The sequence below is a fragment of the Sus scrofa genome, chromosome 4 (assembly GCF_000003025.6).
Source record: "Sus scrofa isolate TJ Tabasco breed Duroc chromosome 4, Sscrofa11.1, whole genome shotgun sequence".
Taxonomy (NCBI): domain Eukaryota; kingdom Metazoa; phylum Chordata; class Mammalia; order Artiodactyla; family Suidae; genus Sus; species Sus scrofa.
In genome coordinates, this window is record NC_010446.5 from 2,571,592 (window position 1) to 2,582,669 (window position 11,078).

The 11,078-nt window shown below is 53.2% G+C and overlaps 1 protein-coding gene across 1 annotated transcript in view; it reads right to left on the minus strand.

Moving 5' to 3' along the window:
- Nucleotides 1-6,513, minus strand: part of DENND3 (DENN domain containing 3) — a 47,465-nt gene extending 40,952 nt beyond the window's left edge. Inside the window, exon 1 of the mRNA XM_021088792.1 lies at nt 6,274-6,513. Coding sequence (XP_020944451.1) covers nt 6,274-6,375 — 102 coding nt within the window. The 5' untranslated portion in view covers nt 6,376-6,513. The remainder of the gene's footprint in view (nt 1-6,273) is intronic.

The window sequence follows — 11,078 nt, forward strand, 5'->3', positions numbered from 1 at the left end:
GGGAGGACACGATGCGGGTTAAGGAAGGCCCTGAAGGGCCCAGAGAGGAGAGGCCGCCTTCTCCACCCAACTGACCGGTCCAGGGATCCATCAAAGGGGCTCCCGCAGCCTCAGCTCTTTAACTTGGTCCAAGATTTGTTTAATCTTTTATCTTTTCATTCTTCCTCCCATAACATGAAACACCTTCTATCTCTTTTCTATCAAACTAAATATCTGATAGAGTCCTGCCTAGTGAGTCAGGACCAAACAAGCATTGGTGTCAGGCTGACTTCGGTTCTTCCAAGAAAGGGGTAGGAAAGGCAGCCTGTGAGACGGATCGGAGTGGCTCAGCGGCTCCAGACGGGCAAGATTAAAGCAGGATCCTCTCTGGCTATGAAAGCCCCGGGGAGGCACACGGTGGCCAGGACAATGGAGGAGAGGCTCATCCAGGGCCTTTGAGGGACCCTAAAAATGGCCCCAGGAAGAACACCACTGTCACCAGGAGAAACGTGACCCTGACTGGCAAAAAAGGAATAGCCAACATCAGCAGTGAGGTAAGACTCAGCGGTACCAACAGGAGACTCGTAGACTTAACAGAATTTCTACAATGATGGTGTTTTCAGCCAGTAAATACACTCTAAACTCAGTAAGCTTTTTTTTTTTTTTCCCCATCTTTTCTAGGGCCGCACCCATGGCATATGAAGGTTCCCAGGCTAGGGGTCTAATCAGAGCTGTATCCGCCAGCCTGCACCACAGCTCATGGCAGTGCCGGATCCTTAATCCGCTGAGCAAGGCCAGGGATAGAACTGGCAACCTTATGATTCCTAGTCGGATTCGTTAACCACTGAGCCACGAAGGAACTCCAATAAGCTTATTTTTAAGCTATATGATTTGAAATCAGATAACACGGGGGGGGGTGTCTGTTTGGGTTTTTTTGTTTTGTCCTTTTAGGGCCACACCCATGGCATATGGAAGTTCCCAGACTAGGGGATGAATCAGAGCTGCACACACACCACAGCCACAGCAACATGCGATCCAAGCCGCAGCCGTGACCTCCACCGCAGCTTGTGGCAACTTCAGATCCTTAACTCCCTGAGCAAGGCCAGGGATTGAGCCCACATCCTCCCAGATGCTATATCAGGTTTTTTTTTTTTTTTTTTTTTTTTTTGGTCTTTTGTCTTTTTTATTGTTGTTGTTGCTATTTCTTGGGCTGCTCCTGCGGCATATGGAGGTTCCCAAGCTAGGGGTTGAATCGGAGCTCTAGCCACTGGCCTACGCCAGAGCCACAGCAACGCGGGATCCAAGCCTCGTCTGCAACCTACACCACAGCTCACGGCAACGCCGGATCGTTAACCCACTGAGCAAGGGCAGGGACTGAACCCGCAACCTCATGGTTCCTAGTCGGATTCATTAACCACTGCGCCACGACGGGAACTCCTATATCAGGTTCTTAACCCACTGAGCCATAAAAGAAACTTCCCAGATATTACTTTCTTTATAGCTGGGGGGAAAAGTTAATGCCAGTAGGAACCGAGACCCAACATGGGAAATCCCTATTATTGCATAATTTAAAAACCTTTTTATCAGGCATGAAAGGAATCCTTTTCTTCAATTATATGGAAACTTGTCTAAAACCTTCCTATCAAAGTCTAGCAGTTCGGACCTAATTCACTATGAAAATATGCTTGTCCATTTCCTCCTCACGTGGAATGTGGTACCCACAGGGACTGGGCCGTACATGCCACACTGTGGAACACCTCCTGGAATAAACCACAGAGGAGCACATTGAGACAGCTGATGGCCCCTCTTCCTGCAGCTTCCTGAGCCGCCTCCCCTGCCCCCCACAGCTTCACCCCTCCTGCAGCTCCTTGGTGGCCCCCAGCAGACCCCTTCTGCCCAGCTGTGACCCTGGGGCCAAGTCCTAGGTCCCAGTCCCCCCTTGAAGACTGGCCTGCGGGGTCATTTCAACACTCCCGCGGTTCCGTCCATGCAGGGAGACAGCTCCCAGGGTCCTGTCCCGTTCCAGCTGCCTCCCAATACACCCAGTGTCCTGCAACTTTCCGTTTCAAAAATTAAGCTCGCGCTCGTTTCCAAAAAGCCAGGCTTCCCGCTCTGCACTCCCCTCTGTGACGAAGACGGCGCCGCGCGGGCCTCAAGAGCAGGGCCAGCACTGCGGCCCTCAGTCTCCGCCGGGACACCCACACCCCCGGCCATGGGCCTCAGGAAGGCCTCTAAAACCAGCCCAGCTTCTGCCCCACCTGTTCCACACGTGCAAACCCACAGATCAGATTAGGTACAGATTCACCACCAACCGATCGCTCACAGTCACCACCCTGAGAACAACCCTCCTCCTCCCACCTGCACCCCGTCCACTCTCCCAAAGGGGGTCCCCTGTCTAAAGAGCCACGTGACTCGTCCCTCACCAGCCCCAACAGCAGTGCCTCCTGCCGCCTGGTGCCAGCCTTTTACCCTGGAGAACCAGCCCCGCAGAACCACCTCTGTCTGTCTGTCAGACCAAACACGGGGGCTGGTTTCTACACGTTACCCTCACGGCTACATATTCCCAGGCAGGTGTCACGTGCACATGTGTCTGGGAACGGGCTGACCACCTGCACGGTGGTGCACCTGGGCAGGCCAGCCAGCGCCCCCAGCCTCGGTCACCTCCACACAGTCCTGTGTCGCCATGCTGTGCTTCCCCCTGCCCTGCACTCCGCCTGGCTGGTGCCCTGCCCACTCCTCACCCCGTCTCCTCACCAGCAACCCCCTTTCCTCACCCTGCTGCCAGGCCCACCCGCCTCTTTCAGCCATCACACCCTGGCCCGTCACCTACCGGAACGTCGCCATCCAGAGCCCACCTCCTCTCCCCCTAGCCTCCGAGCGCATCACTGCCCTACGCAGTGGTACCATCTCACCCCCAGATGGCCGGGCGGGGTGAGGCAGAGCTATGCTGCCTCCTTTCCCCAACCCTCCAGTTGGCACAGAGGATGCTCTCGGGGGAGGCCGTCTGTCCATCCATGCCCTGGCACTCGAGATCTTTTAGAGGCGTGCTCAGCCTGGATGGAACACTCATCATGACACTAAAGTCCCTCAGCTCGGCAAATTCCCAATACTTGCCATTCGTCACCGAAAGCCATGTGGCCACAAGCCAGCCAATCCGGCATTTAGCTGTTCATTATGCATCTGTCTTTTTTTTTTTTTCTTTTCCCAGAATGGAAATCCCTGTTATCATCAGATTAGATAAGCAACACAGTCTGATTTTTAAAAATAATCACGGTATAAAAATAATAAAGGAGACAACAGTAGAAAGAAATGTGGTAACCCCATGACTCAAAGGTAACACTCTGCCTGTGGATACGTGCTTCCCATTTTTAAAACGTATTATTTCAAAAATACAATCCTCATGTTTAAATGATTTCATTAGCTTTAAGCCCCACCTAACAGTAAGTGTGCTGACTCCCCTGTTGACACTTGAGAGTGTCACACTGTGTGACCGACCATTCAGCACTGCATTTGCCCAGTCCCCTTCTGAGTCTTCCTCCCTCTCAAAGGCAGCAAGGAAGTCTTCCCCGTGGGTAGGTGCCCACCTTCTCCCTCCCTAACTAGAATTAACTCCTGAGCAGCCCTGCACCCCAGAGGGTTCATGTGTTACTTTCCATACATGTTGCAACTGCCTGCCCCGCCCTACGCCCACGCCCACCCCCTGCCCTGAAGATGAAATCCATTTCCACAGACCCCGCCCAAGGCAGTTTTCTACTCTTCCCTCCCAGACCCTGACTTGGTAAAAGTAAAAACCACACCACTCAAATGCATTGGAAGCACTGCGGGATGACCTAACGGCATTGATCTTCACTACCGGACTGCTTGTCATTTGTGAAATAAGACAGAGATTTTTTGAATGCTCTAGAACTGCACTGTCCAACCTAGTTGCCAACAGCCATATGTGACCATTTAAATTAATTAAAATTAAATGAAATATAAAAATCCAGTTCCTCAGTGGCACTAGCCACACTTGAAGCACCAGGAAGCCCAATGTGGACTGCTGCTACCATACTGGATGGCAGAGATGAATAACACTGGTTGTCATCATCTGGAAGCTTCTGTTGGACAGAGCTGCTCTAGAAACTGGAAGCCAGTGTACTCTCCACTGAAAAAACACATCAAAACGTGCCTTCACACACAAGATGTATGCCAGGGGCCAACACTATGAAAGCTCTTTTCCCCACCCAGGGATGAGTTTGTGATGGGTCCCTCCCATCCTGTATCCAGTCTCCATAGCAACCAAGAAGGGAGGGAAAGGTAACTGACTAGTAACTGGGGAGCAGTCTTGACTGCTGTATTGTCCAATGCTTTGCCACTAACCTCAATAAAGCAAACACCACCCCTCTAGGCAATAAATAAAAAGTTAGGACACTGCACTATTCTATCATGAAGCTAAATATTTCTCATACCTCTGGGTTTCTGTTTTCAAGTGTCCCCAAATCAGAATCACCTGAATCAGAAAGGAAAGGCAATTTTTAAAAGTAAAATTAGAAGTTATTCAAAAGCCTCAGACACTCAAAAATAGAAGAGCTATAAAGATAAAACTGAATAAATGAAATCCTATGCTTGGTTAATTGCACTATTCATTTCGGTCTTACAAGCAGAATGTCACTCCAGCTCACAACACTCCTCTGCTCTTCAACTATTTTTCCCTCCACATTTTGCCAAACCCCTAACAGAATCAGGTTAAGACTAAAGAGGATGAAGGTTAAAAGGCAGAGTGGCAGTGGCCAACTGCCCACTCAACTTGGGAAATGCTGCAGCCGCTAAACTAAACGTTCGGTTCAGGAAAGTACCACCATAAACGTTCCAGCTGATTCATCCTGTTCACATCGTGACAACTGATAGACATGTTGTAATCACCCAAGAAGCAAAGGCGCCTAACTTCAGAGAAGACCGCAAATGAAAGCAGATCACTTCCCATCAGGAGAAAAGGAGGCGGGAATGCCAATTGGCCCTGAGAGCCACAGGGACACCTCAACTCAATCCACAAGGGTCGGGGGACAGAGACCAGAGGGGACCCAGGCATTATGGAGGCTCAAGGAATAAGAAGGGGAGGGAAATGTAGAGACATCGCCTTTTTTTTTTTTTTTTTTTTGGTATTTTTAGGCACATGGAGGTTCCCAGGCTAAGGGAGCAATGCGGGACCCTTAACCCACTAAGCAAGGCCAGGGATCTAACCCGAAACCTCACAGTTACTAGTTGGATTCGTTTCCACTGTGCCACAACGGGAACTCCTAGAAATCGTCTTAATTGGCTTTATAATAGAGCCAAGGAGTTGAGACCAAGACACTATCAGACATTTGTCCGGTTGATTTGTTTGCCACATTTCACTCCTGTTGGTGAGGCCCATTCAACCCTGCCGTCTTAAACTCAAATGCCTTTCTATGCATTTCCGTGCTGTCCCCTGGAACAGGACGAAAGGAAGCCAGCGCCCAGATAACTGGGCAGGAGAGCACAGGGGGCATCAACCCCAACGGAGCAAAATGACAGGGGCACAGACATCAAGGCCAAGGGGGAAAGGGGCCACAGCCCCACTGCAAAGAGAGCCAGGGTTTCAAAAAAAGGGACAACACAGGGAAGACACAAGGAGAAGGAGAGTGTCTGAAGCTGTGGTTCCCAGGAGGAGACAGGAGCTTGTCGCTCTGGCTGCCAGGATGCAGGGCGGGGAACAGGGGGAGGTGAGCTGCAGGTGTTTTACAGCAGGGAGAAGAGCAGCTCGTTTCATCGCACAGCGACGAAACGCAGAATACATGAAGTCGGCCCTCAAGTCTAGAACTTAAAATATCCTTATGCTACGCCTTAAACAGGAGACAGTGACACTGTGCAGTGGGTGAAATCATTCCCTAGCGGCCGGGGATTCGGTCCTGAAGGCCGAGGAGCTCCGGGTGGCCCGGCCGCGTCTTCACCTGGCCCAGGTGGGCGTCCTGAGACCAAGGAGCGAAGCACTTAGGCAGCGCCCAGACCAACGGAGCGCGCTCCTCGGCCGTCTTCGAGGAGCGGCTCCAGCGGGCCCCACCTGAGAGCCGCTCGCCACTCCCCCGCGGCTGGGAGGACGGCTGCTGCTCTCGCTCGGGGCCGGCTGGAGGTGGCCGGCGCGGCCAGCTCTCGGGCGCAGCGTCCCCACCCCGCGGACGCCGGGGGCGCGGTGCCACCGCACGCGGCGGGGGTCTCGGGGCCCGGCTCTGCGTCTCCGCTCTCCCGACGCCGCCGCCCGGCCGCCCGCCCGCGTCAGGGGCCCCGCCGGACCCTTACCTGCTCGGGGCCGCGGAGGCTGTCCCGCGGGGGCCCCAGGAGCGCGCACAGCTCCAACAGTCCCCAGGGCAGCTCCAGGTGCTGCGGCGCGGCCTCCGCCATGACTGCTCCACGGCCGCGGCCGGCTGGGCGCACCCCGTGGCCGGCTGGGCGCACCCCGCTCGGGCGCCTCGGGCTACCTGGCCCCGACCCCGCGCCGCAGCCGCGCCTCCGCCCGCCGCCTGGCCCAGCGCCCGCGCGACGAGCAGCCGGAGGCGGGAGCGCCGTCCGCGGGGCGGGGCCTGAGGGAGGGGCGGGGCCTGTGGGAGGGGCGGGGTCTGGGCGGCGGCGGGACCTGGAGTTCCCGAACCGGGAGGGGCGGGGCCTGGTGGGGAGGGGCGGAGCCTGGCGGGGCCCGGAGGGAGGTCGTCATTTCCGAACCGGCCCGGCGGGCCCGGGCGCGTGCGCGGCGTCTGCAAGCCCAGCCCCCTTCGTCGGCCCGGTCTCTCTCTGTCCGCTCCCCCTCCCGGGGGAACCGAGGAAGGGGTGGGCGAGGTCCTCAGGTGGCGCAGGAGGGCGCCAGCCCCACGGGCGGAAGGTGCGAGAGTGTCTTACTCCCGCAAGGCCCCGGACCCTCCCTGGAAGGACTAAGGCCAGGGCCCCTCCTGCCGCCGCCGACTCCGGGAAGCCCTCCTTCGCGCAGGGCTGCGAAATTGGCCGGGTGTGGGTGGCAGGAAAGGCAGACGGGGAAAGAGTGCCTGGTTAAGAACTCTGGGTTGTAACCTAAGGCTATTCAGTTTGCTTGGAGGTTGAGTAAAGTAGGAAAGGGGGCGGGGGTGGGCGCCGCTAGAATGGAACCCGGGGAGCGATGGAGTGAGGGGGTCTGAAGATGAACAGGGACCCTCCCCCGCCAGCTCCAGGCCTGGCTTGATCCCAAAGGCTGGGGCTGGTCTGGGTGCCAAGACACAGAACTTGGAGGCGACCCAGGTCCGCAGTTCTGGCTTTGCCTCTTGGGCAGCATCTATAAAACCGAGTGTGAAATGATTCCAAAGGAACTTTTCTAGTTCTAATAATCTATGATTCTTTTTTGAAAAATCTGAAATGTTTAAGTAATAGTGTCAGGGGGGTGCACTGCATCCGGAGGCAGGATTCCTTCATCCCTTCCAGCCTGGTGAGGCCACTCAGAGGATTTGTGTTTCAGGATTAAGTCACCTGACGATCCTGAGTCACAGCTGGTTCTTACTCAGGTCTGGGGGCTGCCCAGAATCCCTGGCTCTCATCTGTGAGCTATGACCAGTGGCTGCAGCCACTGACTTCAGAAGAAGGACAGATTTTGCTCATACTGGCCTGGCTCTCTGCCTTGTTCTGGTTGTTGGTGGCCTCAGCAGAGGGCAGAGTGGAGTCTGCCCCCTGGGTATCCACAGTGCTCAGGAAAAACACCTACAGATGCCGTTAGAGGTGCGACCCGCCCTCGAAAGGCAGCAAAGACCCAGGCTGGCATATGGCCCCTGTGCAGGCTGTGACAGCCAAGCTCCTCAACGGCCTTAAGCCTTGGCTTCCTGTTTGTCCAAACACCTCAGGCGTGGCCAGGATTGTCGGTGGGGACCCAGGGAGGTTCAAGCAGGAGCAGGTGTCCCTTTTCCTCCATGAACTGGAGGGTTTAAGGAAGGGAGCTCCAGGTCGGGTGGGATGGGCTCCTAGCTTTTTCATTTGTCCCTGTTGCTCGTTCTGCAGGGACTTCCAAAGTGCCTGCGGAAAGGTTTGCCCCAGCCTTGGCAGTGTGCTAATGAGGTTGGAGAGAGAAGCGGAGATAACCAGCAACCAAAATCCCAGGAGCAAGAAAGGGTCACTTAGAGGCTGACGATGCAGATAAGGGGACGAGAGGAGAGGGAGGAGCAAAGCCTGGCTGACCAGAGCACCTGCCCAGGCGGGGGTATCGCCGAGGCACCTGAGAGTCAGGGAAAGCACAGCTCCGTTGGCTAGAGAACGTGCTGGCACAGTGCCCGCCGTACAACAGGCTTTTCCTGAGTCGGCTACCCCTCCCCTTCCTCCCCAGCCTGTGGAATTTGTTTGCTGTTTTGTCCAGCTCTCGGGATTACTATGCAGTACTATGAAAATACTTTGCCAACCCTAAAGAATTGATACAGAAATAGGGGGCGAGCACAATGCTGTGACTCAATGACACCAAATGTTCCCTTTGAAATGGTTATTTCTCAGGTGAGGAATTTCACCTCGATCAATTATTTTTTTAATGGCATTTATGAGGCCTGCAGCTGTCAACACTTCTTTGGCATTGTAGAAAGGGTTTAGGCATGAACCACAATTCTTTTGAAAAAATATTGGGGGTTGAGGGGAGAGCGTCATAACATTGGATTGGCAGTGATTCCTTGCATATGACATCAAAAGCACAGGCAACGGAAGAAAAATAGATGGATTCACCAAAACTAAAAACTTTTGGTGCATCCACGGGCACTCTGAAAAAAGAGAAAAGGCAGCAACCTGCAGAACAGGAGAAAATGTTTGCAAATCATATATCAACTAAGGAATTAATATTCCACAGCTTAGCAACAAAGGAACCCAGTTTTAAAACTGGACAAAGGCTTGAACAGGCATGTCTCCAAAGAAGGTATACAGATGGCCACAAAGCCCAGGAAAAGGCACCAGAGAAACACAAATCAAAACTCCAGTGAAACACCACCTCACACCCATTAGGAGGGTCACTATTAAACAAACCAACCAACCAACCAACTCAGAAATAGCCCGTGTTGGCCAGGATATGGAGAATTGGAATGCTTGCGCATTCTGGTAGAAATGTAAAATGGTACAGCCAGTCACTGCGGAAAATGGTTTGACTGCCCCTCAAAAAATTAAAAATAGAATTACCATTTGATCCAGCAGTTCCACTTCTGGGTGGGTGCCAAAAAGAACTGAATCAACTATAATAAAAAAAAATCAACTATAATAAAAAATTTTTTAAAAAGGAATTGAAACCAGGGAGTTTAAGAGGTGTTTGTACACCCACGTTCCCAGCAGCATTTTTCAGAATAACCAAAAGGTGAAAACAACTCAAGTGTCCCTCAATGGACAGACGGATAAAGAGATTTTTTTTTCAATGAAAACTGGGAGCCCACTCTAGTTCACACATCTATCCATGGTTTAGCACACGGGTGCACGGCTTTCTCAACTTTTTCCTGTGCTTTTCAGAGCCATATGTGAACGTGAAGTGGTATCTTGATATGCGGATATAAATCTACAAGTTTAACCAATTTATTCAGGACATTGTGGTTGGTGTGTGAAAGTGAAATGGTCTCCAGTTTAAAAACCTCACAGCGACAGCAACAAAAGTTGGGACATATGTGTGGGACGATCAGTGTTCTGCTCTAGAGCAAAGTCACTTTGTCCCTTGAAGAAACGGAGGAAGGGTGCTGGTGACCCGTAGGAGCTGCCCATGTGACAGCATGTGGACAGACCAGCCATCTGTCACCCCTGCATTAAAAGTCAAACCCTGCGGTGCAATGGGATCGGCAGTGTCTTAGGAGCACTGGGACACAGATTTGAACCCCAGCCCGGCACGGTGGATTAAGGAGCTGGCATTGCCACAGCTGCAGGCTAGGTGGCACCTGCAACTGGGATCTAATCCCTGGCCCAGAACTCCATATACTGCGGGTGGCCAAAAAAAAAGTCCCCGGGAGCCCCAGTTGAGTGCCACAGCTCCACCTCTCCCTGTGCCCCTCCTGTGCTCCCCAGACTCTCATCAGCGTCTCCCCCACCCCCAAACATGGGGCACTTTCAGTCTTCCCTGCAGGCTGCCTAGGAAACACGTTCCCCACTCTGGCCTGCACCCGCCCCAGGTCACCTTCCCACCCCCCCGTGGGAAGCTGGGCTCCCCTCTGAACTCCAGAACCCTCTGCTCTGGATTCCAGCCTCCTTCTCAATTGCCAGCTGCAAATCCCAGGTCACTTTCCCCCCGCCTCCCCCCTGTGGGAAGCTGGGCTCCCCTCTGAACTCCAGAACCCTCTGCTCTGGATTCCAGCCTCCTTCTCAATTGCCAGCTGCAAATCCCAGTTCCAGTATTTGCTATGTATTTGATCCTGGACAAGCTACTTCATCCCTCTGGGCCTCAGTTTCTCATCTGTTAAATGGGGATACTCATAGAAGGTACTATGACAGTACCTACTTCGCAGGCTTGTTCTGAGGGTCCAGGGTCACGGAGACTACCGTTGATGGCACAGTCTCACTGTCTCCTATCAACATTGACAGGAATTGTTCACAGCCCCCCCCCCAGGTGATGGCAGGTAGGGACCAGGCCACGTTGACACACATAACCCCAAAGTACCTGGCCCGAACACCCACACGCAGCAAGCACGCGGTACCTGCTCTCTGAGGCACTCAGCAGCCTTCGGAGGCACTTTACCAGGTTACAACTCTTTTTCAAACATTTAAATTACTTTTCCTCACAAAAAAACTTTGAGGAAGGGGTTAGCTGGTTCTCCACACAAAAATGTAAGCCGAGCTTCAACACTTCTTGGGAAAGTGCAGTCACAAATCCGTAAGCCAAGAAAAAGACAGTCCAGGAAAACAGTTTTCTGCTGGAAATGAGGGACCAGCCTGTGGAGAGAAGAATGTTTAACACTTAGAAATCAGAGGTAACCCTCCACACTCAAGCCCCTCGTACTGGCTGTCTGAGCGAGGATGTCACGTCCCCTCCCAAGCCTGGGTTTGCGCATTTCTCTCCGGGTGTTTACTGAGCACCTACTTGTGCCTGGTCCTGTTAATAGCCAGGAACCCAAAGAATAAAATACAAAATATCATCTACCTGGACTTGC